Source organism: Rhipicephalus sanguineus, chromosome 1 (assembly GCF_013339695.2).
Source record: "Rhipicephalus sanguineus isolate Rsan-2018 chromosome 1, BIME_Rsan_1.4, whole genome shotgun sequence".
Taxonomy (NCBI): domain Eukaryota; kingdom Metazoa; phylum Arthropoda; class Arachnida; order Ixodida; family Ixodidae; genus Rhipicephalus; species Rhipicephalus sanguineus.
The window spans coordinates 322,948,520-322,976,343 of NC_051176.1; the positions used below are offsets into that span (position 1 = coordinate 322,948,520).

The window sequence follows — 27,824 nt, forward strand, 5'->3', positions numbered from 1 at the left end:
ACGTGACCAGTGCAGCCTGACGTTTTCTGTGTACAGAAAGAGCACGCACACCGGCAGGTACCTGCATTATGACTCGGTGCACCCGACAAACCAGAAGAGATAGGTGGTGGCCTCGCTTGTCGCCAGAACCAACCGCATCTGCACAACGCCGAGTAGAAGGGCTGCTGGCCTACAGCAAGTGCACCGAGATCTCTCGGCATGTGGCTACGCTAAACCTATGCTGAACTCGGTGGTATGCCAGCTGTCTCAGCCACCAAGACCTGACCGTGTGTTGCCAAAAAAACGCGCCACTATACCGTACGTGCCTGGTGTGAGCGAGGGTCTCGCTCGTGTTCTACGCCATTACGAAGTCCAAGTAGCCCATGTTCCTACACAGAAATTGCGTCATCGGCTGGTGAATGTGAAAGACAAGCTTCAAAAAGAAAAGTTTCCTGGCGTAGTTTATCGGATCCCATGTAAAGACTGTGATAGTGTATATATCGGCGAGACAGGAAATTTAGAACAGCGGGTCAAGCAGCATGTCAATGACGTCAGCAAGGAAAAAGTTTCCCCGAATGCCTTGGCCGAGCACGCTCAAAACTTGAGCCACCACATTGATTTTGTGTTTCTTCTGGTCCTACGTCCTTTTGCGCGCTCAAAGTTTTTTAATCATGCGTTACCAACTAGCCCACCTAGCCATTTTGATTTTGATAACGCCACGATCTTGGAAAAAGAGAAAAAACTGTCTGAAAGACGCCATTTAGAATCCATCGTGATTCAAACGACGAATGATACTTTGAAGTGAAATGACAGAACGCTCCCTCTCATCTACAGCCGCTGCTTACGTCACATTCTAAAGCCTCATAAGCATCGCTTCACTCCTCCTCGCTTTCATTGTGAACAAGGCTCCCTTCAGGGGAGCCAAAACGTCTTTTTCCGTACTTTATGCTTTTATTCTATCAGGACCCCCAGACAATAGCAGAGACACAGAATGTGCGAGGAAGCTCATTGTCACCGCGTTGACGCAACAAGGTATTCACCACACCCGTGCATGGTGTAGAGCGGAGTGGTTACGAAGAACACTCCCATGGCAAACGATCACATACGGTATGTGTGCGTTTGCCATGGGAGTGTTCAACAACTGGCCAGGCAGCGAAACCGTGAGCTCAGCAGGTGACGCACTGCACTCAACTAACCAGGGATGATCGGCTCCACACAGTAGTACTACGTTTCAATGAAATGATGCTAGTTTTCACTCAGTAGCAGGCCGCTGTGCAGATGCGCATAGGTAAGCACACATGTATCGCACAAAGCCTACACACGTGTCCATCCACTCTGTCACTATGTCAGTCACTGGGTGCTCCAGACCCTGTGTTAGTTTTGAAATGCTCCATGGCATCACCACCATGTGCTATCGGATGCTTGTGCACGAGAGCCTGAACATTTCCTGCACTTGAGCAAAAAGAAAGAAAAGGCTGTGTAGTGGGTACTTTAGGCAGTATTTGCTGTGGCACTGCATTTGTTTCTTTGTTGGTGGCAGTGGTGTTCGTCAGGAGATGCAAATTCGTCCTTGGTGGTTACTGTGTACCAGCATTTAGCACGTAGTTAGGTCTCAGCAGAGACACATTAGCAGATACATATTACTGTACTGTGTCTGTTGTTCCTCGAGCACTTATAATTGCCACGCATCAGTTCTGGTAAGTATATAGAGAGTCTTGTGGCTGATAATGCAAAATGCTGGCATTAAAGAATGCTCCACAGAGTAAGGTAGCATTTTGCAAGTATTTATCATCAAATATAAAAGCCACAGTTTAATAAGCTCTTCTAATGATTACCTTTGGCGGGTCCGTTGAAAGGTGCCAGTTGACATTTGGCATTGATCGTCTCAGATGTGGGCTGTAGGAGGCATACCGAAAGCCAGAGTAGCCATCTGAGAAAGGGGTTGATCGAAGGACAGCACTTGTGCTGTGATTCTGCAAGGCACATGTCCATCACTTAATACACTGGACGAAATTGAGATTTGACATCACAACAAAAACACTCAGGGGCCACTCCTTTGTTCTTTTACATCTGTCCGTCTTTGTTTGTGTGTGCTATAAGTGCATGAACTACTGATATAATCATACAAGCACATGAACAAGCCAAGGGACTCCACTCCACACCTTTAGTGAAAGGAGTATTTATGTGCCGCATATACTCGTGTATTGGCTGCAACTATGTAAAATTTCAGTAGGCTGGAAAACTGAGCAAGTTGGTACGGTTTCAGACTTAATGGACAGCACAAAAAGACGAGACAGAACGGAAGAACACTGGATGAGCACTGACTGCCAACTGCAACATTTTTATTGAGCAAACCATGCCTTAAATATCATCTGTCACACACCACGTGTCCAGGAGGGTCTGGTAAGCAAAGAAAAATTAAAAAACTAAAAAAAAACTAATCATACAATAACTCTATTGCCTCATCATTTTGTCAAGCAAGGAAATGCATGCATCGGACAGATAACTGATGTGGTCCATGATTTTCTGCTGTGTCTTCCCCCTGCGACAGTACAAAATGGTGGTGTTGCGAAACAAAGGGACACCTTCGCAACAGCTAGCCTGGCCTTCCCGGTACCAGGGGCGCATGTCGTGCCCACATCTGTCCAAGTGCCTGCCAAAGAGATGAGGTATTGTCATGATAGCATTACCTTTTTTTTTTAGTAGTTACATTCTTCTTTGCTTATCAGACCCTTCTGGACAAGCGGTGTGTGACAGATGTTATTTATGGCATGGTTTCATGCAATAAATATTTCAGTCGGCAGTCAACACTTATCCCATGTTTTTTCGTACTGTCCGTTAAGTATGCTTCTGTGTAGCAGCCACACCTAGAGCTTTGCAAGGAAAATCACCCCACAAATATATTTAGAGATTGCCTGTGTGCAAGATGCACCCTCGATTTCTTAGGCTGGCAGTGACATCTGTTGTGTGCACTTTTCTTTCGGTTTCAATGTACAGTAAAACAAGGCAGCTGTACCAAATTTTCAGTAGCAAATGAATACCACCGAAATTTAATGGCTGCCTCTGCAACACTGCTGCCCTCTGGGCCATTTATTACTGCCATATGGTGAATGATGCAACTGCAGAAATTAGCCAAGAATAGCTCATTCCACTGCCAGCCCGTTTGCTCTTCTCGTTATTTCTCATCTGCGAACCATGTGCAATCTTGGAACTGCTGTGTGAAGCATTCCGTGGAGTGTATTAATCTTATGCCCTGCGATTTTCTGTTTACAAGTTTGCCGCTATCATTACTTCTGAATGGTGAGCTGTACTACTACAGCTCATGTGAATGACTTCACCAAAGAAAATAAAGAAACAGCGACCAGTCACAAGTTGATGAAAAGTGTGTGCAGCGATGGTGCTTCAGAAAGTATGCACTCAGGAAAACAAATGAACATGGGCTGCACTTTCCGAGGGAGCCAGGAAGTGACATCACACGAACCAAGATTTCTGCTACGGAGTCAGCAATAAATGGCTCCTGTGCTTCGTGAGAACTATTTCCCCGCCATCGCACAACTATGAAAAAAAAAAGCTGCTCTTGTTTCAGAAATGGATTACACAGAGCACAAGTATTGGCTCTCTCTTGCAAATGCTGATTATACTCGCATGACAGTAGAGGAGAAAGAAGAGTGTCCGTGTTCTCACCATGGGGGTTGAAACACTGCTTTGCATTACTGCAAAATGTATGCCCATAGAGTTAGGGTATATAAGAAAGACTGGATGACAGATGACCCAGTGCACATGTTCTTTTCTCGTCCTGGATAGCTTCAGAGGCCAGCTGACAGAAAGCGTGCAGCAACAGCTTTGTGCATGCTCCAGCCGGTGGGTGTCTCCATAAACCAACCTTTCAACAGCACAGCTGTTTAAGCTTTTCGTTCGACCGGGTAGTGCGAATAAAAACCACCATCATCATGAACCGGCATGCGTCCGTTTCTTCGGCTTTGCTCCCCGAACATGTGCGCCAATCTGTCCGGTGTGGGATGCAACAACTCTGATGGGCGAGAGAGAATGAGTACAGAGAGAATTAACCCTTTACTGCCAGTTGTCGCGAATTCGCGACATACCGAAAGACGCCGATTAAGTAACACACGAAACGCGTTGATGCCTTCACCGGTGGCTGTCGCGTGTTTGCGGTGAACATAGCTTTCAGCACCAGACATATAGTGCCATTGCATGTAAGGTATTGCAATCTGGAACCCAGTGTTGTGCATCAGATGCCGGAGAGCGCGAAGCACGTGCAACGGCTCTCACTTCGTTGTTTTCTGCCCGAGGGACGTAAGTTCCATCTCCTATATAATTTTTTCGATGTGCACGCATACAAGAGGTTGCACACGACATGTCACGTTGTTTTGAAGTGCGTTATTTCCTGCGCGATCCTCGCTTCTGTGGTATGTCGCGAATTCGCGACATCCGGCATTTGAGTCGGTCAGTGATGACTGCCAGTATGACAAGTTCATGATGGGCTTCCGCTCATTTTATGGGAAAAAAAGGCTTCGCACGCGCTTGCCACCTGAAGATAAAAGTGACAGCTGTCTCAATGACAGCGACGTCGACGATGTCGATCCCGATCCTCATGAACAAGCACGAGCGTCTTCATCGAGCAGTGAGGATGAAGACGAAGATGTGGTAGACCAACCAAGCTAGTGCCTCTCTAAAACATGCAGTGCGGTGGAAAAAGGAAGACTGTCAAGAACAGCGGGAAATGCCACACTGGAAAACCGCTCACTGTCCGAACTCCTATTGAATATTTCAAGGAATTTTTTATGACACCTTCACGGAACACATCGTTCAACAGAGCAATCTGTTCGCGATGCAGAAAAATCCGAACAAACAACAGGCTCTGTCTCGTGGTGAGCTAGATCTATTTCTCGGTATTGTCACCTTCATGTCGTTCTGTCGGCTCCCAAGAGGTCGGCTATACTGGGCGGCGGAGTCTAGGGCACACACGGTGGCCTACACGATGTCACGTGATTGGTAGGAGTCAATAAAGTCAAACTCGCATTTAACAACAATGACAACACCAAGTTACGTCGCCCTGAAGAGATCCGCTTCATTGATGCGGCGATGCCATACTTGCATTGCATTGAACATATTGAGCTACTATTGGCTTAAGTGCCGGTTGTCGCGAATTCGGGACATACCTAAAAGTATGCATTAAAGTTGCATTTTGGATAATACAAGTGCTGATTTAAGTTAAGGTTGCTATTTAAAGCTGAAAAATGAAAAACAAATTTTTTTCTTTTGGCGCTTTCATAATTCAGGCATTAAAGGGTTAAAGAGAAATTTTTGGAGAGGCGGGATTCGAACCCACATACCCACGATCCAAAGGCGAGCGTCAGAACCACTCTGCTATTCAGGCCCGCTAGCAGAGTAGAGCATAGCCTTGTATGCTATAGTACGGCATGGGGGTGGGAAAGGGAAGCGAGGAGGAGTGAAAGGAGGGGAGAGGGTAAAGCATAGCATAGAAATGGAAGAGGGAAAGCCTTCAGGCTTGGCACCAGCAGTGCGAAGCTGCCTTCATGGTGTTTAAGTGCACCTTCTACCGAAACGAGTGGATCACAGGGTGTCCACACATGCATAACACAAACTCGTTGGCTGAAAAGAGCATCACTGGTGGAAAGCATGGGGTTCTCTTAAAGGGCCAGTAAACAAGCTCAGACATTTTTTTTTACACCTCCCAAGCAACCTCACTAATTTGTACAGAAGGCCGGGATGATCAAATAAAAAAAATTTGCAGTGGCTTAGCTTGGCTATGCCAGGATATACGTAGCGTTAGCAAAGGTTCAGCTGATTATTCTTAGCTTTCCAGATTGTCGTAGGATTATTAGCATTCTTCTGTTCATTCTTCGTACGCTGAACCGCTAATTGATAGGCAACTACTTCGGGATCCGATGAGATAAGCTTCTCGCCTCTTCTGCGCCGTCGAGCAGCATTTGCGCTCTCCTTCTCCATGGCGTTACCCAGCTGCAAACGCCAGTCAGAGGCGCTATCACAGGGCTCCAGCGCTGTGTCGGACGGCAACTGCACAGTGAAGGCGAATGGCTGCGCCCGCGCTGGCGCCAGTGTGTCTACCATGGCTACGACGTCACTCCTCTCGAATGCGCAGATCAGCAGCAGCGAGTCACGCGCGGAGAGGCGGAGAGCGTGTAAGATCGCGGTGGCGGAGAGCGGTGAGCCAGCTGTATGACATCACTGAACCTTGTGCATGCGCAGCATGGCTCATGAGGATCCACGCGAAATCGGCTCCGGCTAGGCAAGTGTAGCTAACGCTACAAAACACTGCTGCTGCCCCTCTACAGCACGTTTTCTATTACGTAGCACAGACTCTGTCGATTGGTCTTCTGCACTGCGGTGATGAGCTTTTGGCTATGCAGGAGTCGCCCGTCTTCACCAGTGCCTCGCACCACGCTTCCCCACTATGCCACTCTGACACGAGCAACACGTGGAGAACACCTTGCACGGCCATTGACTGCGTACCGATGACATAAACGCTGACATCGTGCAGCATTGCCGATGTGAACACAGTCACGAGAATGGGCTACGCCCACCCCACTTTGCAGCGGAGAAGGCTGGCCAGGCCGAGCGAAAAACTGAAGCCTGTAACTTCATTATTACAGCACTTATTTGCGAAATTCTTGCAGCAGCATGTTCACATCGTACAAGTGCGCAGTTATCTCTTCATCACAAATTTTGGACCACTTGGTTGTTTGCTCGCCCTTTAAGACGACCATGGGGATAACCTTCAAGGTCACAGGAATATCCAACAGGCCCAATGGAATGGAGGACAACCTCATCTGGGACCAGGGCTAGGCAGTATCGCGATACAAGAGTATCGCGATAGTATTTCAGAGATACTTTTGAGTATCTGTATTTCTGTATCGAGATACATTTGAAAAATGTATTTGTATCTCAGTAGTGAAATGCATTTACGATGTATCGCCTGTATCGCGATACTATGCAGGACACAGGTATTTCATTACATTGTTTTTTGTGTCGGAAATGAGTTGAGGCATGTTTCCAATAGGGGAATGGCGTTTTTTTTTTTTCTTTTTTGCGCCAAGACAAGCAAAGGCGCGCCGCCGGTCGCCGACAGATAGGGCGGCGATGGTTTTCCCTCAAGCACAGAATGGTCCATGTGGTAAAGCGCGCGACGCCGCAGACGGCAGAATCGCGGGGGCAGTGTTGTCGGCCTCTGCCGATGAAAGTCGCTGTCTCTCAAGGTCAGTGCAGCATGCCTAATTTTTTTGCAATAAGGTACGCATTTGGGCTGGTTGGTTCATGATTAACTTTAGAAACAGCGCTAAAAGACGGGACAAAGAAAGGACACAAACCACGGCGCTGACTAACAACCAAATGTGTTTTATTCTTCCAGTCTGCATATATATACTCCGCCACAATCTCAAGGAAACAAAAGCACAGAAACAAAGAAAAATTGAATTAGCCTGCGCAGAGGCCAAAAAATCCTCAATCGGACAGAAACGTCAACTCCTTCGGAAGGAGGGAGATCGAGGGGAGGCTGACACATGCTTCTCCGCCATTATAGATATGATACGCTTCAGAAATTACACGCGCCCGTTCATCATGGTACTTGGACAGGAAAATGGAATCTTTAAAAGATGGCTGGCAACCACATTCATTACAGTGAAGCGACAATTGACTATCTCTGGCTTGTTTACGGACGTTGTTCGCATGCTCGCGCATGCGGTCATTAGCGCACCGCCCCGTTTGGCCAACATAGTAAAGGCCGCAAGAAAGAGGTATCTTATACGCAACACTATCACAATATTCAACGTACTTCTGGCGATGCTTCTTGCTGCATCTTTTCGTCTTGGTCTCTCGATTTACTTGCTGACACAGGCTACCAAGCTTATTTTTGGCAGAAAACAACAGTCTAACGCCTGCCCTGCTGACCACTTTCTTGAGATTATGTGCCACCTTGTGCACATAAGGAATGACCACTACTTTTTTCTGCGGGTGTGTCACTGATTGAACAGTAGGTGAGCACTTGCTTTTAAAACCGGACACGAGGCTTTCTGCGATACTGGTCAAAAGCGTTCCTGGAAAACCTGCAAGCTTCAGGCGTGCTACTTGAGAACTAAAGCTCGCTTCGACTTGGTGATCACAGGACCTCTCAAGCGCCGCGTTCATGCAAGCCTTTGCAAGCCCTCTGCGCATTCAAAAATTGTCAAGTGCGGTATTGCAAGGGCTTGCATGAAGGCGGCGCTTGAGAGGTCCTGTGATCACCAAGTCGAAGCGAGCTTTAGTTCTCAAGTAGCACGCCTGAAGCTTGCAGGTTTTCCAGGAACGCTTTTGACCAGTATCGCAGAAAGCCTTGTGTCCGGTTTTAAAAGCAAGTGCTCACCTACTGTTCAATCAGTGACACACCCGCAGAAAAAAGTAGTGGTCATTCCTTATGTGCACAAGGTGGCACATAATCTCAAGAAAGTGGTCAGCAGGGCAAGCGTTAGACTGTTGTTTTCTGCCAAAAATAAGCTTGGTAGCCTGTGTCAGCAAGTAAATCGAGAGACCAAGACGAAAAGATGCAGCAAGAAGCATCGCCAGAAGTACGTTGAATATTGTGATAGTGTTGTGTATAAGATACCTCTTTCTTGCGGCCTTTACTATGTTGGCCAAACGGGGCGGTGCGCTAATGACCGCATGCGCGAGCATGCGAACAACGTCCGTAAACAAGCCAGAGATAGTCAATTGTCGCTTCACTGTAATGAATGTGGTTGCCAGCCATCTTTTAAAGATTCCATTTTCCTGTCCAAGTACCATGATGAACGGGCGCGTGTCATTTCTGAAGCGTATCATATCTATAATGGCGGAGAAGCATGTGTCAGCCTCCCCTCGATCTCCCTCCTTCCGAAGGAGTTGACGTTTCTGTCCGATTGAGGATTTTTGGCCTCTGCGCAGGCTAATTCAATTTTTCTTTGTTTCTGTGCTTTTGTTTCCTTGAGATTGTGGCGGAGTATATATATGCAGACTGGAAGAATAAAACACATTTGGTTGTTAGTCAGCGCCGTGGTTTGTGTTCTTTGTCCCGTCTTTTAGCGCTGTTTCTAAAGCTAATTTTTTTCCGGTGGCAAGGCGTTACTTCGCGACCCCCCGCGCGGATACCGCCTTGGAACAGGCTTTGTAATGCTTCACGTGCATTCACTTCTCAAAGGGGCGACACTTCCAAAAGCAGTTCCCGTAGTCGCGGCGAAAGTGACTTGAAGATGGCTATCTTTGACGCACTTTCAGCCACCTCTCCAATGTCAGGGTGCGTTCCTAATTGATTACATGCGTGAAACGGTCTTTTGTGGTAGCAGGCTCCCCCACCGCCGGAGCCGACTTCGCCTGTTGCGGCTTTCTGAAATGGGTGCTGGTAGTGTCGGTGGTGGTGACAGCTTCATTGAAGCCAAGAGGGTCAGACCGGCTGAGGATTCCGAAAATGGGGACAGACTTCGGATCCTGAACAGTCAGAACAACCCAAGTGAGGGTGGAAGTGTTTCGGTATCTAGATGACCCGAGAAGAGATATCGCCACGCTGCAGGGCAATACGGCTATGAAGGTGATATTTATTCACTATAACACGAATTTGTGCTCGCCTTCAGCGGTAGACAGACTTTTTTTTCTTTCGTGAGTCTTGCGCTAAGGCTGAACCAACGCTGTTAGAAGACAGCCTATTTGAGAAGCCTACACAGCAACCCTCTCAGCAAAGGATCTTCAAAATAAATGTGCTTTTTCTCAATTCACTGGTGTTCATTAGTGATTCGAGTGATTTGCTTAAAGTGTGCTGTGTCTAGCATAGCTTAGTTTGTTCGCCAAGTATGTTGATTTCGGTGTCCAATCCCTGTTACTGTTGCTGTGAAATAGTGTATCTTTATTGCAATTGATACTTGTAATTATGTCATTATTACTAATTATGTACTTTGTCCACCCCCCTCTCCTGCAATGTCTTAATGGCGCTGAGGGTACTGTAATAAATAAATAAATGAACTGAACGTTTCTATGCCCTGTAACTTTAATTATAACATTATGCTGCACTAATAAGTGTCTTTGCGTAGTATGAGCATCCTTGAAATAAAAGAAGTATTCCAGTATGTGTATCGCTGTAACTGTATTCCGGAATACTTTTTTCGTCTTATTGCAAAAGTATCTCTGAAATATCCCGTTACGTTAAAGGCAAATGTATCTCAGTATCTGTATTTTAGGCTTCCAGTTCATGTATTTCGATATCTGTAATTACGAAATTTATAGCGCGGAACTTCTACACAGGGGACAAAGGAACACAACGAGCACAAGCGCTAACTTCCAACTAACGTTTAATATCTGCGCTCGCAAATATATACAGTGAAAGAAAGAAAATAAAAGAAGAAACAGCTACAGCCACTCATCTGATTAGCACCACACGTGTTCGTTGCATTGCACTTTTACCAGCTGCCATCAAGATATCCCATTTCTCTTTGGGATAAGAGAAGGGATGGTGCGCTGACACACTCGTAATCACCGCAGTTTCTCTTATCCCAAAGAGAAATGGGATATCTTGATGGCAGCTGGTAAAAGTGCAATGCAACGAACACGTGTGGTGCTAATCAGATGAGTGGCTGTAGCTGTTTCTTCTTTTATTTTCTTTCTTTCACTGTATATATTTGCGAGCGCAGATATTAAACGTTAGTTGGAAGTTAGCGCTTATGCTCGTCGTGTTCCTTTGTCCCCTGTGTAGAAGTTCCGCGTTATAAATTTCGTAATTATAGATTACCAACTAGCCCGAAGCAACACCTTGTCGATATCTGTATTCCGGAATACTCTTCTGAGTATCTCTGCCCAGCCCTGTCTGGGACAGAGGCAAGTCCAAGGACACGATGAGTTTGCAACTGTAGTTTAACAAAAAAAGGAAGTACCAGAAAATATATTTACAAAAATAGAAGTTTATTTCGTTTTGGTTGCTCCCCTCAGAAAAAAAGAAAAACTGCAGTCATTACTCGAATGTATACAGTAATTATCTTCTATTGTTACTGCCTTATTAGAGATGTGCTGACTTTGAAATTATAATATGATAAGTCAAATGTTTGAGTGTACAATACATATTTCTATACTTCTTGAGAATACTGTGAAGACCACACCATGGCCAAATGCCCAAATATGAACCACTCTTTGCCTTCAGTGGAGTAACATGGGCGCTCTCTCATGCATAGCTTTTGGCAGCACAGTTGGAGAATGGCTTTTTGCAACAGTAATGTGCTGAATGGTGTTCATGTCATTGCCTTGTGATATAAAAAATTTAAATTCTGGGGTTTTACGTGCAATTAGGTAAGCTGTAGTGGGCAACTCTGAATGTGAACTATCTGCTGGTGTTCCCTACTGAGCGCCTGCATGTAAGCATACAGGTGTTTTCGCATTTTGCTCCCACTGAAATGTGGCCACCTTGGCTGGGAACCGAATGCGCAGCACTCTTGAGTTCAGCAGTGGAACCCTTAGCCTATACAACAAAGTTCTCGGGAACTTGAAAATACTTTTTTAAACAGTGCCATTCATTGTAACGGTGCCGTAACGCTTCCAATATAGAAATCCTTTGTTATAGCCGATCATTTCGTTTTAGAGACACCACAGTGGATGACCATAACACTATATGCCTGCCGGATCACTTGGCATGCATCAATCACGTGTGCACTACTGCACATGAGAATAATGAAGAGCACCCATACTTTGCATACAACTTGGTGATCAGGTTTGTTTAGGCTCCAAAGGAGAAAATTTTAAAGCTCTGTCGCAAGTTCTTTAAAGACTAAAAAACGGCATCGAAATGATGTTTTTACTACCGTGAAATTCCAAATGAGCCCCCCACTGCCGCACTCAGCAACTCGAAATTACCAGCAATGAGGAGAGAGGGCGCTTTCACAGAACAGCCTCAAAATTCAAGATAAGATGGCAGCGGCCAAGTATACCCGCCAAGAAAAAACAGAACGCACAAACTTCATCATAAGTCTTGTGGGTCTCTTTTGTGGCATGGCACATCACAACAATTCACAAACACATTAAATGCAAAAGCAACATGACCGGACCATGGGAAACATGGCATGGAAGCATCTCCGACAATGAGCCCATGCCCAAAGCAACAGCTCTGGATCACACACACAGATCTCAAAGGCCATACTTCTGCTATGCATGTCATAAGTACTATATTTGATACAGATCTCAGAGGCCATGCTTTTGTTCGTGGGAACATGAAAATTGTCATGGATGGCTGCTAAGTGGGACTGGATCGGATTCAAGCAGGGCAGTTTTGTTAGTTCAGGTTGATGACAACAATGACCCTTATGAGTACCTGCCTGGGAATGTAAATTTCTTCCTTATATTGCGAACTATGTAAAATAGTGTTTTGTTAGGTTGAGTTTCACCTATATTCTTATTACACTGCAAAAAAGCCTAGCCTTGATCACATCTAGAGTAGTTCAAAGCAGACAACAGACTTATCTAGTATTAGCTAGGCTTGACATTATTACCATTTCCTAACCTGATGCATAGCTTGCTTGATGGGGAAAAAAGCAGCATAAATGCAGAAGAAGTCGTAAGAAGCATAGAGAGCAAGAGAAGACTGGTGGGGAACGATAGGACAAGGCATGAAGAAAGCAGTGCCAACACCGAGAGGGAGCCGACACCAAAGCTCCAGTACGTGTTTTTCGCTTCATTAAAAGGACACTAAAGAGAAAAACGATTTCTCTCATATAAGTAAATTGCTCTTTTGCCATACCAAAAACAACACACTTGCTGTGAGAAGTCACTTCGTAAGCGAGAAAATGCACACAAAGAAAATGCAAGTGGTGATGCCCCCTTCCCGCACCATGGCACTTACTGCATAGTTCCTAATTGGTAAAAATGAAATACGTCTTCTCAGGGCTTAGCATATCAAGTTTCAGGAAATTCTGTTAAGCCAATGTGGACGAAATATGAAAAAAAAAAATTCAACTCCATGACGTCACCAGAGGAGATTTCAGCAGAAAATTTAGAACTGAAACTATTGACAGAAACTTTCTCGTCTATTAATAAACCTATGGTAGAGAAATTAACGACTTTAGAGTTCTCAGAGTATAATATATCAGTATAAACTAACTTATTGTTTCCCTCTAGTGCCCTTTTCACAGCATTTTTTTCTCGCGCTAGTCCTGCAAAATGGAGGGCGTGCAGATTTGTGCTGTCATATTGCTTCTGAAATGGAATGTTTGCAACAATGATGCTAACCTACCACAGAACGCAGGTCACATTGTGGACTTTAACTAGAATGCTTACACAATTAAAAGGAACCTTCAAGGGGGACCTGTACGAACCCTGTGACGAAGGAGGACAAATGATGGGACTCACCATAACAGCACCATCATGGTCGGAAGTTGCGGACACTGAGGAGGAGAAAGTACACATTGGTTAGCTTTGTCTCTGCGTGAGTGGACAGCACTCACCATCTGACTTGCCACAACTGAACTCTGTGCTGTGGGTTTTTTCCAGCTTGCTGAAGGACAAATCTTGAGCCTGAGCACAAAAAGAAGACAGGCCTCACTCGTGGGCTTAGGCTGACGATCATGTAGGCATTTAAGGGGGGACGTGGCAATGGGAATGGTAAATTTGGTCAAAATGTTCAATTTTTTATTTATTTTTTTCTGCAATCCTGAGACCATGTTTTATGTCATGGTGAAATATTAGACCAAAATAAGCAGTAGAAGTTGAAAAAAAAAAGCATTTTGCTAGTGTGCGGTCATCAAAAACTATGAGAAAATTGGGCTTTAGAAAATGCAAATCTCCAGTTTTCCTTTGACACAGTGCTACCATATTGGAGTCATCATTAGGAGGACATATAGAGCTCAAGATAACCACAAAGCTGCATTTCTCCAATTAAAAAATAAAACCAGCTTCCTTCCGAGTTCCATTTTCTTAGCTTTTAGCTCCATTTTCTTAGCTTTTAGCTCCATTTTCTTTGAGCTCCCTATTCTCAGCTTTCATTTTTTTGAACAGTTGCTGTCAGTCATCCTTCTGCCATTTCATAACAAGTAAAGATAAAACCATTCTGTTTTCTGCGCTTAGATCCTGAGACATTGGTGAGTGCCGTAAAGCTGTCCATATTTGTCTGCACGCCATACAGATTTTTATAATTGGCTTTTCGTAAAAGTTGCAAGTAAGACAATATGTACAAGAAATTTCAAAAAAATTTTTGTGTGCTTATTTGAACATTAAAAAATAAACCAATAGCTTTACGGCACAGAATGGGCCCTTGTGAACAACCTTATGCAAAAATCTTGACAAACTTATGTCTAATTCATTAATTAATTTTGGGATGACAATGAGAGTCTATCAAGTGCTGTAACTCAAAAACTACAACAGATAGCTCAAAACCGATTTCAGTTACGATATCAGCACACCATATCACATCTGCATGCCAATTTTCATCACTTTCTCTCCATACATAACCGAGATAGTTTTCATTGCCACGTCCCCCCTTAAAGAGACACTAGAGAGAAAAATGCATTAGTAAAGTACTCTACCACAACACTGAAAGCGCCACGCTCACCGTGAGAAGACATGCAAAAACAAAATGTGAGTGGCGATGCCAGCGTGAAATGCCGGCACCAACCGCCGTGATGTCATACACACTGACGGCGCCCACTAGGGCCTACGTAGTTGGAAAAAATTACGTAAATTTGAGCCAGAAACGTGCTAAGTTTCAATTATTTTCACTGATCCACTGTAGCTGAAATATGAAAAACTTACTTTGAAATCCATGACGTCACACACAGAGATTTTGGCATGAAATTTAAAAATGAAACTTTGACCTTGATTTTCTCTTCCATTAATATGCCTATGAGGGTGAAATTAATTAAATTAGCGTTTTCAGAGTACGATTTATCAATCTAAACCAATTCATTGTTTTACTTTCTGCTTTGTACTAGTGGTTTGTTTTGGCATAGACCAAGCAATACAAGAGTTTTCAGTGCTATGAATAAATTTACAACAAAGAATTTTTTTGCCCACCCAGAATGTGGTCATTGCATTCAAGAGCAGCTGGCTACATGTTACAATACAAAAACAAATTGTGGGGTTTCATGTGGCGAATCACGCAAACAATGAAACAAGTCCCCAAATCATATGATTATGAGGCACATCATAGTGGAGATGTCATTTTGGTGTTTAGTGTGCAAGAACTGGCCAAATGTGCCATGCAGATCATCAAAAAACGTCACCATGAATGCATTCAAACGGTACTGCAACAAGGGAAGCACAAGAACTTCCTTATGGGCAACCTTGTGTCCACAAACTAGGCATTCAAGAGTTCACTAGAATGTTCCATACTCTTCCTTCGATGGTGCTGTCAAGAGTCATGCCATGTGGCACCACAAGAGGCACGAGCAGGCACAGAACAGTGCTTCCAACAGTCACTCGATGGCTACCATGATAGAAAAGCTTATTCAAGTGAAAGTCTTATATGGATCGTCAGTAGAAAAATATGTTCTCTGGTGGCATCACGAATGGTAGCAAAAGTTTTGAGACGTGAAATACAGATATGATGATGCCAAGTGAGTAGGAATGAACGTGAATCAAGAGGAAACGAGCATACATTAGCGTGAATCAAAGGACTTGAATGTAGATTAAGTGACTTAAGCGTTAAGATATGAGGCCAAGTGGAAAAAGCAAATTTTTTTTCAAAATATGTTTTGATTCTTGGTCATGTTAAATGCGCAATTTATCGCTCATCATTCTGCTGCATAAAGTTTCTGTTTACGCAGTTTCTTTCAAAAGATACAAGCAAAAATGTTACACCTCCCATCATTTACGAAACCGAAACTGAAAGTGCCGGTTTTGTGTGTATCATAAGATTAGCTTGATATGTAGTATTTTGGTGGTTATTTAAAAATCATATGAAGTGCGAACATGTAATAACGCATTAATAGCATTGTCAACACATCATTGCTAATCGTAAAATTCATAAACTTCTCATCAGCACATGTGTTGTTTACCCTAGAGGATATTAATGAGCAATAACAGACAATAATGCCAAGGAAGCATATGGGATGTTATTAGTAGTAAATGCAAGGTAAATGTGAAGAAAGAATAGTGGACGAAAAGATAGCTTGCCGCGGGCAGGGACCGAACCTGCGACCTTCGAATAACGCGTCCGATGCTCTACCAACTGAGCTACCGCGGCGGCCATCCCCCCCGTCCACTTTATAGGGTATATATGTACATTTAAACGTGGGAGCGTCAGTCAGCGCCGCCAGTAGCCATGACGGCGAGTGTGGAACACTTTTTTTTGCCTGTTGGCATCGCATAGCACGTGAACTTATTACGAGCTGGCAGCTGACCAATATTCCCTCGCATACTATCTGAAAGCATCAAGTCTGCCAGAACGAGACCCTTGCTATGAATGAAGGAAAGAAGTGTTAATTTTAAGGGCTCGTTTTCTTTGTTATACACAGCTGACGTGGGCATCAAAATTCTTGCTTTTGAGGCTGTTTTGGAGCAGTTTGGTGCAATTTTTTCGATTTTTATGCTTTTGGAGCAGCTTGGCTTAGGAACCGAATCGGGACCGAAATGTCGGGCTCTCTATACACTTGGCTGGAGCCATTTCAACCTCCGAAAACGGAATCGTATTAAAAATGCACAATATGCGCAGCTGTCTCACCCCAGTTCTACGACAGATCGAACATCCGAAACTTTATTTCCAAGAAACGCTCCCAGCACACCAAAAAAATATCTGAAGGTGGCCGCGCGGGCGTCCCACTGTTGCATACCGCAATATTATCTGATTTGACGGCCAAAGTATAAACGTTGTGTCGAGAGTTAGTGAGTGAGTGAGTAAAAACTTTAAAAACCAAGGTATTTTGGCGGGTGGCTTTGTGGTTAAGTAGCCACGAGCCCCTGGGGCCAAGTGGCATCTTTTGCTCTATTGATAACCTGGCCTGTAGGCTAAAAAATTTTTTGTGCTAGTTTTAATGCACATCACTGTGGATTACATCCTTGCTTTCCTTATGCTGTACACAAGAGAAAAAAATGTGAAAAAATGGCAAACATGGTCCAAATCAAGAAAGTTTGCTAACTCTGATGCGCCTTGGCATGTTTCCCATTTCACACAGAAACTTGAAAAAGTATCAAATATAGAACCATAGTCCTTCAATGCTTTTCTGGTCACGAAACTCCTCCATAATGCTATGGGGAGAGCTTGCTATGTCGCCCCAGCGTAGGCAGAGCTGGGGGCGGCGTCGGCGATCAGTTTTCCTCGTTTTTCAAAACTTGTGCAACTATGAGAAATGTGTGCGAGGACACAGATGGTGTATGTGAATGCCTAAGACTTGCTGTGCACCGGGTTGTCACTCTGGCTACAGAGGTACGAGCGAAAAGGAGTCGTTTCATTTGCCGATGAGAGGGATGAATGGAAACGTGCAATACCACGAGAGGAAGCTGGCAGATTTACCTCCGATTCTGAACACGTTAGAGTGTGCGAGAAACATTTTGACGCCACTGATGTTATTCGAAAGGATGACTTCACAGTGAATGGAGAAAATGTGTCTTTGCAATGTGAGAAGGCAAACTTGCAAGCCAGCGCTGTTTATTTCACAGCTTGCTAGTTTTTTAGGTTCTTTCCAGCTTATTAAGTGCTTTGCATTGTTTACTTGTTTGCCGTTGTTAAAAAAATGGCAAATTTTTAAATTTTTATATTCAGAGTTTGCCTTGTTTTTTGCCACAGCTTGCTTCCTCATGTACTGGCATTGCAGAGTTTTCCTGCTCTAGGAAAATGTCACTCATAGCTTTCAGAGATATTTTTCCAATAAAAGCTTTTCTATCTTTTTCTTTCAATCGTAGCATTCTTGCTTTGTTTACTGTAAATTAGTGGCTCGACAGTGTGATGTTCTCAAACATATGCATTGAAATAAGCAATTATAGTGAAGTATGGACGCAATTGGCGTGAGTGATCTTCCTCAGCTTGACACGTTTTTGGGTAGTTAGGGTATATAAGAAAGACTGGATGACAGATGACCCAGTGCACATGTTCTTTTCTTGTCCTGGATAGCTTCAGAGGCCAGCTGACAGAAAGCGCGCAGCAACAGCTTTGTGCATGCTCCAGCCGGTGGGTTCAGAGTAAAGGCTAGGTTAATAGACCTTTTTCAAGCACACGAGCGCCACCAACGGGCGCACAAGCGCTCATGGGAAATGTGTGTACGCCACAGCAGCCGCCGCAACGAGCGCGCGGGCCTCGCGCTGTAGCTTTCCGCTTGCGCCGTGCCAGGACTTCTTAGACACACTGCATTTGGCAAGGTGCAACATGTTACTGCGCAATTCAATCACGAACTTCACTGTTTAGCTGCGACAGCCTCTCGACGATTTCTATCTGTCCCACTGTTGGACCAGTTGAGCGGCTCAGAAGCGTCACCTTTTATTTATTTATTTTTTGGCCCCGCGCGCCTTACGGCATAAATGAAAAAAAAAATACAGCTTGGTTGCCTATGAAGTGCAGGAGCAGTCTATGATTCGTGGATGCATTTGGAATCAACGTCCATCGACACTCTCGACGAGTACAGTGTGAGGTTCTGATATTTAAAGAGTACACTAGGAAGTGTAGTCGGCATTTGGGGAAATGAGATACATTCATTGCGTCGCTCGCACCATAAATGTAACGAACAATATGTGCCTACTAATTCGTTGGTGCTATAACTACAGGTTGGAATAATACAATAAGGTCGAAGTCTGGGTCAGTGGAATAATACTTAGAGCGAAAAAAGAAAGGAGCAGTACAAGGAAGGAAATGCACAAACAAGCGTTCACACACAACTGAAAGTTTATTGCACGCGTGAAAAAAAACATATACAGTCAAACCTCATTAATACGTACCCGCTTTAAATGTACTAACGGTTAAAACGTAGTTGCGACGAATCCCCGGCCGAGTCCCATAAAGCCCAATGCATTCGCTGACCGCTTAAGCCGTAGTGGTTCGCCCTATGCCTACCGGTTAGTGCGTACCTACGCGTACCGCGATAACTTTTTCTGCCATAAAATTTTGCTGCACCAGTGAAATTCTCGACGCCACAGTGTGGCGCCAAAGGTTTCCCGTCTTTTCGAGACATGCGGAGATCGGTCGATCACCGATTCCGACTTCCGCGCGATTGCGGCGACGCCTTTGCAGGTAAGCATCGGGAAAGAACGAAGGCGAAGCGGCGGCCACCGACAAACGCGCCAGCATGACTTAGCGCCGACAGCCTTATCACAATAAGTATCTTCAGCTATCTGCTCGGGCTCGCGTGCAGCGCAGCGCTACTTTAAGCATACTGCAAGGTTTTATTTGGCCACAACCTGAACGTGCTGGGCCGCCGATCGCTGCCACCTCGTGCGGGGCTGTGTTCAAGCGCGCACTGCTTTGTAGAAACGAAAGCAGATCGCTGTTACGGAGTTGAGCGCTGCGGGGCGCGGACGCCGTGAAATCTCGCTGCATTGACGCTATCACGCTAAACGCACGCGTACAGTACAGCAAGCATAGCGCTGTTGTAACCATATTGCACGCTTTTATTAGGCGACCACCCAACAAACCTCCGTCTGCTGCCAGGACCACTACAGCGTCGCGGAGGAAGCACGACATGGCCGCGTAATCTGAACAAGCTACTCGCCGCATCTGTGCAAGGTCTGGAGCGAAGCGGGCACGAAGAACACTCCCGCGACTAATGCGCGCGTGCGGTATGGCAAGCGGCCCGGCAGTGACGGCGTGAGCCAAGTAGGCGACGCGCTGCACGCAACTACCCAGGAGACGATCGGCTCCACGCAGCCGTTCCGCGTGTCCGTTTTCGTTTAGTAGTAGATCGCGGCACAGACGCATACACATTTATCGCGGAATGCAGACACTGTCTGTTCTGTCGCTATGTCGGGCACTGAGTATCCCGGACCCTGTAATAGTTTCGAAATGCTCTTTGGCGTGGGCCGCGTGGCGGCCACCGCGCGCTATCGGGCAGTCGTGCGAGAGTGCCAGGATCTTCTCTCCACTTTGGCAAAAAGAAAGAAAAGGCGTTGCAGTGGGTAGTTTAGGCAATATTTGCTGCGGCACTCTTTTTTTCTTTGCTGGCGGCGATGGCGTACGCCAGGAGAGGCAAATTTGTACTTGGTGGTTAATGCGTACTACTGATTAGTGCGTAGTTATGCCGCGTTCCCGGCAGGTACGTATTAACGAGGTTTCACTGTATACAAAAATGGGAGTGCGTCGCGCGTGTCATAAAGAGGAACAAAAAGTCAAACAACCAAGACGCGTGCTTACAGTTGAATAATAAAGTTGAATTTCTTGTCTTGTAACGACTGAGAAGGTTGACTGACACAAAGTGTGGCGTTATTTGTGACATGATATGCCTCAGAAATTTCTCGCGTTGTCTGATTAGGTTGATGGTACAAAATTACTGTGCTTTTGAAGATGGGATTACATTTTCATGACTGACATAGCGAGGCGAGATGAGACGGCTCCATTCAATGAATTTCGATACTCGCTGAGGCGGGTATTAATACATCGACCAGTCTTGACGATGTACATGTGGACACAAGAAAGAGAAATTTGCGGTTAACTCCTACACAATTTACAAAACAATTGGCATGCGTCTGACCGCATTTTTCTTTGCCCACCGTAGACCCCTGCGACCTTAATGCGACTAAGCTTATTTGAGGCGGCAAACAAAGCCTTCACCCCCACATCGCTTCCCTACGTTTTTCAGGCCATGCGACTTCTTGTACATATATGGAATAACTGCAATATTTCTAGTTTCTTCATTATTTACGTATGGAGGACTCCGTGTTAATCTTTCTTTGCCATGCGAACAGATTTTCCCAAACCGATACAACGATATGCAGGAGATCTCTTTGATCACTTTGCAGCTGGAAACTACTGCTCATCTTGTGTGCGCATATTATTTTCCAATGCTGTGCGTAATCATGACATCACAATTCCTCGTTAAACAACATTTGAATGTGCCGACGCAAAATAAACACAGATTTCGCTGAACGCTGGCTATACTGCCCGCAAACATGCTCCGCAGTGAAACTTAAAATCAGAGCAAGGCATCTCGCAAGTGAATTCTAGTCCCATCCCTTTTTCTTTAAACGCATTTAGAATGTGCTCACTTCTTTGTACAGTGTGTGACTTGTCAATTAAGATCAAATAATCATCTGTATACCTGAACACTGCAACACCTCTCTATGTTTGGTTAAACACGATCACGAGCCACTATGGCATTAAATGTCATAGTGGCTTGTGAACAAGTAATCATTGAATAAATACGAATTCGGTGTTGTAGCTCACACTGCTCACGATAGCATGTTTTTACTGCATGTATTGGCACGTGATAACTCGCATGCCGCTTAACTGCTACATCCGGTATACATACGCTCGGTAATACCTACACTGACTACATCATTCCTTTTGCATTTCATGCGTAGAGATACATGCAGGTGCGTTCAGACATAAGTAGTATTTATGATTTAATAACAGTCAACCAGCGGCGACGCGTTTCTTTCGTTCGGTAAGCTCCCACGGCGCCAACGAGCAGCGAGCGACGGAACAGCCGGCGGGCTCGCCGTACACACTTTTCCCATAGTGCTTCGCGTGCCCGCGGGGGGTTCTGGGATTGCTTGAAAAAGGTCTATTAAGTCCTAGAGAACAGCGGGTATTCACGTGGCACACGAACGTTGCCTTGCGAAGCTCTGTAAGGTAGGCTGCAAGATAGCTTTTATAAACTGTAAACGTAGGAATGTAGAGCTTTTCTTTTTCGTAATGCGGCCGTGGCAAACTCCCACGGCGTAAACGGCGTGATTGTAAATAGTGCGATCGGCACTGGTTCAACTCCCGCTGCGAGACTTCAGTTTCCGAGTTGGAGGGTTCGTAAGGCTTGTGCAGTGTCACAAGTTTAAGTAAATATCCCGTGCCTGAATATCTCGTGCTCCACTGCCTGAGGTAAGTAACCTCGCTGGAACAACATATAGAGCTAATATTGCTGCATCGGCCCGAGTGGATCCATCGCAGCCTTGATCTCTAAAAAACAATCACGAAAGTAAGTTTTTTGCACACGTATGCAACAATCACATTGTATGTCAGGTCACTGGTAGTGTCAGTGGTAGTTGAATTATCGCGGTTTGGTGCAAGATGAACCCTTGCCTCGAACCGGCACAGCATTCAGCCGATTGCAGCACGTGCATGCATACCACCACTACAGTGGCTAGAAGGAGAAGTGTGATCAGGGAGCCGTCGCCTGCGTGTGCCACGGTGATTCATGGCCTAGGTGGCGCTCGCACCCACTTTCACATCGGCACGCTGCTGGCGTAGTTGTGGGTTTTTATGAATTTTGCGTTAGCACCGTTAGTTTTTACTTGCGCTGGCACTTTCCACGAGTAACTAACGCATTTATAGTTGAGTCGTTGGGTAAAAGAAGTTGCTTACTGCCTAAACAATTTTGTTTTCCCCCCCTTTTTTTTGTGCGCCCAGTGTAACGCAAACCTCCAGACTCCCGTGTCCTTTTCTTTATGGCATGCACTGCGACTAAGATTTGTAGCGACACTGCGAAAATTACCTCTTTACTATTTGCTAAACTTGTTAATTTTGGTGCAAAGCTAAAAACACGAAAAAAAAAAAAGACAGAGGAGCACCAACATGTTTAGTGAACTCAGGCACCAACTCACCCAAAAACATGTTCTTGAGTTCCTTACTATTTCTTTAATTAGAACTAACAGACAATAATGCCAAGGAAAGGAAAATGAACCCTTGAAAAGCCATCTTCTTTCCTCTACTATTTCTTTGCAATTTCATTATAACATGTTTGCTCCCTAAAGCGTTTTTAAATATGAATGCAAATTAACCAGCCTACTATCCACCTTGACGTGAGCCTTACTTATTTTTGCCACAATTAATATGGTGAAACTACGCCAACAGTAAACATTCACCAAATGTTTATTAGCTCCCCTCGTGTTCCAAATAAGGAATTATTAGAAAAAAGTAATAAAAAACTGTCGAAGTTTCAAGTGCTTCCTCTTTTCTCTTGTTGACGTCCTCTCCTTGTTTAGTGACTTAGTGTAAAAATAAAGTCTTGATAAAGACCTTGACTAGGTTGCTGGTCAAATTTTTCTTGTGCATCTCACAACCTACTAGCAGCACATTTAGCAAGTGGTGCACCATTTCTGAGAGGCTGTCCTTATCAAGCTTATTCCAACTAAACCATAATGTGAAGGTGTCCTCCAAGGCTTCAAAAAACGAAAACAGTTCTCTTGAAGGGTAGAGCAGCCCGCCTCGATCACAGAATGATGTAAAAGATGAAATACCCTCGTCTGCTTGCTCCGCTGATGTCAGCAGTAGTTGGAAGCAATCTTGGCACTTTGTTGTCAGGACCTTGCGCCTAGCGACATATCCAGCCAAGTAGTAGACCAACCTTGCATCACTGGTCTGCTGCGGATAGATGTGGTCCGTCACTTCTGTCGATGCATCAAGTACACTGGATGCATCTTCCAATTTGCCGGCATCTATTAAATTGTCCATCTTACTTGCTACCTCATTTGGTCCCACCAATGATACGAGTGTGCTGCCTGCTGTGTTTCCGGAGCCGGGAGCTTTCACCAAGTTATAGAAATCGAGGCAGTTCACAGTTGTTAGGAACTGTGCTGACGTCGGGTGATCATTGCACCCCGAGAACTGCCTTATTACCCCAAAAAGCTTCTCCAGCGGGTCTTGGCTGAGACGGGATGTTAAGAGGCACTTGAAGCCTACCTGCTTTGTCAGGTATTCCAGTAGCTCCAAAGTAGCCTTCAAGCTTACATGCAGCTCTTCTGCTGTGCCAGGTGAAAAAAAAAACTCCCTTGGATGGTTCTGTGCATGCTTCCACTTGTTTATGTACTCTAAGGTGTCATTCAACAGCTGTGCTTCCTTTGAATTGGGCTTCAGGGCACCTGATGGCACTCTTGATGTCATCACGTTGATTAATTTGAGCATGAAATCAACAAACTTCTCTGTCTGGTCACTATAGCAACACTGTTTTACAATCTGACATTTGTAGAAAAAAAGGCCCCGGAGAACTTCTAGGCTGGAATGATGGAAAGCAAGGTTCACCTTCATTTTTTTCAAAATTGTTTGGGTGTACACGCACATCCGTGATTTTGGGCATCACCTTGAGCGTAGTTGCACATTTGTCTAGTTCATGGGCTATTTTAATTGGCGTCACATCTACATGACCATGCGGCGTCCTATAGCCTGTCTTTATGAAGCCATTCCGGATGCACTTCACTAGGTGCAGGAAGTCCGAGAAAGAAAACATAGACGCCTGTTATCTCCAGCTGGGTGAGCCGCCGATGGCTTAATTGCAGTTGCGGAAATGCCGAACTGCCGCCACATCGCATGATTCCATGACGTCACAAGTTACGTAGTCCACCCTGAGGCCAGCCTTCTCGGCAAGAATGATCTTCAAAAGCAGCGGTGCCTTCACATTTCCTTGGAATGCAAATACACCAAGAATCTGGTGCCACAACCCTGAAAGTGGCTAGAAAAGGATCACCAAACTGTGGTCGCATGCAACTGTTTTTTCGGGCTCAGGTGTAAAAGGACCCAGGTCGACAAAGCCGTCAATTTTACCCGAGCCACCTTTAACAGCAAAATTCTCAGCCAACTTCATCTCATCGATGATGAGTCCACCGTGACGCTAAAATTCTGTCATTTTTTCTATTTTTTTGGCTATTCCTGAAAGCACATTGCGATTAAAACCAAACGTACTGCTTCGTGTACTTTTTGGGGCAGCTGCGACTTGGTAGCACCAAGATTTTTTCCTCTCTCAGCTCATACAGCCGTCTTCATGCGCATAATTATGCATTTAAGGAGCTATTCAGGGTTATGCCACATGCTCTTTGGAGATTTTCGTGTCGCAGCCTCAAAACACTGAATAACGGCAGCTTAGGTGGAAGCTGACCGAATTTCTTCAGTAGGGTGGCTTCTTCAATTGCCTCATTTTCTTCCTTCATTTGGGAGATCACTTGCTCTAGCGACTGCACCTTGGTTCTAAGGCGTCGCACTGCCCGAGTCTTCACTCAGCTTTGATGAGGTATTTCTTCTAGTCTTCTTCGTTTGCTTCGCCCGGCACCTTTGGTTAACCAAGAGTCCCCTCAGATACTTGCGTGACACGCAGCATCTCTCACTCTGGCTCGATACACCTTTACACCTAATGTGGTACAAAGTATCATTCCATTGCTTCGAATTTGTGTTGGAGCATGCTAGTGGAAATTCTGCACTCAGCCCTACTCCAGTGCAAGCATGCAGGCTGTCGACCGATTGCAAAATGGATGCTGGATCTCTTGGCACATCAAGCGCGACCTCAACACCCCACATAAACACTTCATGTTTTATCACACTTTCGATGCATCTAAACACCACCATTTTCAGCGCATGAAGCAGGCTCATGTCTTTTCCAGGTAAACACACGCTATAGGCCACGTGAAGGGGATTATCGCTGAACACGTGCTTCGCCCACTGGTTGGTCAGAAGTGGCACATTCAGAACTTCTAGAACATGTGCAGGTGGAGCATCAACAGGAGCACGGAATTCTTCAGCTTCAACAACTTCAGATAGGCAACACGTTCCGTCCATGCGACGTCTTCTTTTGGGCGACGAGGGCTGTGATGCTGGCTTTTCCCGTGCACTTCTTTTCTTCGGAACTGGCTTCGAGAGGTATTTTGGCAAATTGGGAAATATAGACCGCACTGCGTTTGGCAGGAGAACCGGCCTGGCCCGATCAACGCGCACCAATTCGCCTTGTATTACATGCTCGAAATGCCGCCACACAAATTGCAGATCAAAATGCAACTCACATACTGCTGCATTTCTCTCCAGCGGCTTGTCAGCTCTGGGTATGTTCCGCTACCACTTCAAAAACAGCTCCTCTTCTTTAGGCACGCCGAACAGTGAAAGTTTTTGCTTGCAGGATTTGTAACCACTCACGCAGCCGGGAACAAAACAGTCGCTTTGCCGCCAGCACATTTTACAAGCCTGGCCAGCGAATTGCCCCACATCCAGTGCAAACTCCTCTAGGATGTCGCACTGCAAAAGTAGCTAACCACGTCAACAAAGAGTTTCACATGTATCAAGCACTTTACGGGCACGTCGAAGCTCAACTGATCACTCTTGACTGGACAAATGCACACGAGCTTGACGTGTATATGCAACAGAGAGCGGCACCTAGCGGATGCCTTCCCATAGATGCCGTTTTGCGGTAATCCCACTTCTCCTTCTAGCCACTGTACCACCGCATTGACCGTGGCGACCCTAGCGGCAGCCTCGGTCCCTGTATAAAACTGCAGGTGGAATTTCGTGACCAGAAAAGCATTGAAGAACTCTGATAGAACAAAGCCTTTCCAGCATTCCTGCAAAAGATAGCCTTCCTACAGGCAGTGTAAAAGAAGACAAAGATAGTTAAATAAAAAAAATTTTTCAAAAAAGCTCATTTTGAAAAAAAAAAAAACCCCGGTCACAATTTTATCACAAATTTTGAATCAAACATTGCTTATGTCAGTCAAGACATGGTGTCAATATTATGTGTCCTCATTCGCTTTGTTCACAAAATGGCCAAAAGGGCCTATGCTGATCATGCTATGCTCACGTGATGGCTAAAGTCCCTAAAAAATATAAAGTAGTGCCAACTGTGTTCCTTTGCCTCTGCCTCCTTTCCCAGCAGCTGCAGTAGCACCTCTAGGGTGTCCACCAGGAAACTGCGGATTTTCACCGCTGTAGGCTGCTGTCTGCTGTTGTACCTGTTTCTGCTACTACTGCCACAGCAGCTCGGCATACCGATGCACGCCAAACCACCGCATAAATAGGCTCTAGCATGGTCAACCACACACCGTGCACCAATCGAGTAAACAACCAGAAGCGGACAAACAAGATGGCACCTGCACGACCTTCTAAAAAGCTAGTGCGTCACGCTTGAAAACTAGCGATTTCTGAACGCCACCGAGTTTGCAGCGGCACTGCAATCAGAAGCGAGCACTTTCGTGTATTCACTGTTTATGTACCGTACATTTTTGCACTTTCACACTTGACAAAAATATGCCACTCGCATGTGTATACCTTATATTGTCTTATTTATTGTTATTCTTTCACATTCTTTATTTCGCGAACCTTTCCCACTGACCGCTATAGCAGAGCTCCTCTTTCCGGCCAAGACGCGCACCTTGACAAAGGAGGTGCCTGTACACTGATGGCGCTTCTTTTTTCAGGGAGGTTGCAGGCGCATGAGGGTTTTATCTTCTTTGGGGTTAAGCATGGTCAGTGAGGAATGGCTCTTGGGGAGGTCTGTGGGTGCGATAACGTGGCTCGTTCCCGCGGACTACCACGGTGAGTAGAACGTCGACGACGCCACATTCGTGGTACATTGCACGTGATATGTTCTCTGAATTATTCTTCATGTTACCAGTTATTTGCCTGTTACGTAAAAGCAGTTAATAAATGTCCACGTGTTTGTTCGTAGCACGACTGCAGGTACTGCATCCATTTGTTCCAAGAGCAGCTCTTTTCGAGATCCCCACAATCTTCACTCTGGTGGCTTGTCTTCAACAAAAGTGTATTCTCAGATTTTATTCATGTATAGTCTGTGCGGAGGTGGGCTGCTTGATTACGCCCACACAACACACAAAGAGAAGACAACACAAAAATATTGACCGGACATGCGTGTTTGATCTTTCATGGAATCACCCAGTAGCAGCAAGCCCAAGACTCACAGCAACTGGATCATTACTTCTTACTTTATAGTGCACTAAACTCCATTGTTTTGAACGTGGCCATGCAGTGC

The 27,824-nt window shown here is 45.2% G+C and overlaps 1 protein-coding gene across 2 annotated transcripts in view; it reads right to left on the reverse strand.

The window, feature by feature from the left end:
* The window catches only part of LOC119379499 (actin-binding LIM protein 3), a 618,577-nt gene that overhangs the window by 105,875 nt on the left and 484,878 nt on the right, over nt 1-27,824 (reverse strand). For both annotated transcript variants that reach the window (XM_037648800.2, XM_037648799.2), the window contains 3 exons: nt 13,461-13,530; nt 13,366-13,400; nt 1,815-1,952 (listed from right to left, as the gene is read on the reverse strand). In XM_037648800.2, the coding sequence (XP_037504728.1) occupies nt 1,815-1,952; nt 13,366-13,400; nt 13,461-13,530 (243 nt within the window). The remainder of the gene's footprint in view (nt 1-1,814; nt 1,953-13,365; nt 13,401-13,460; nt 13,531-27,824) is intronic.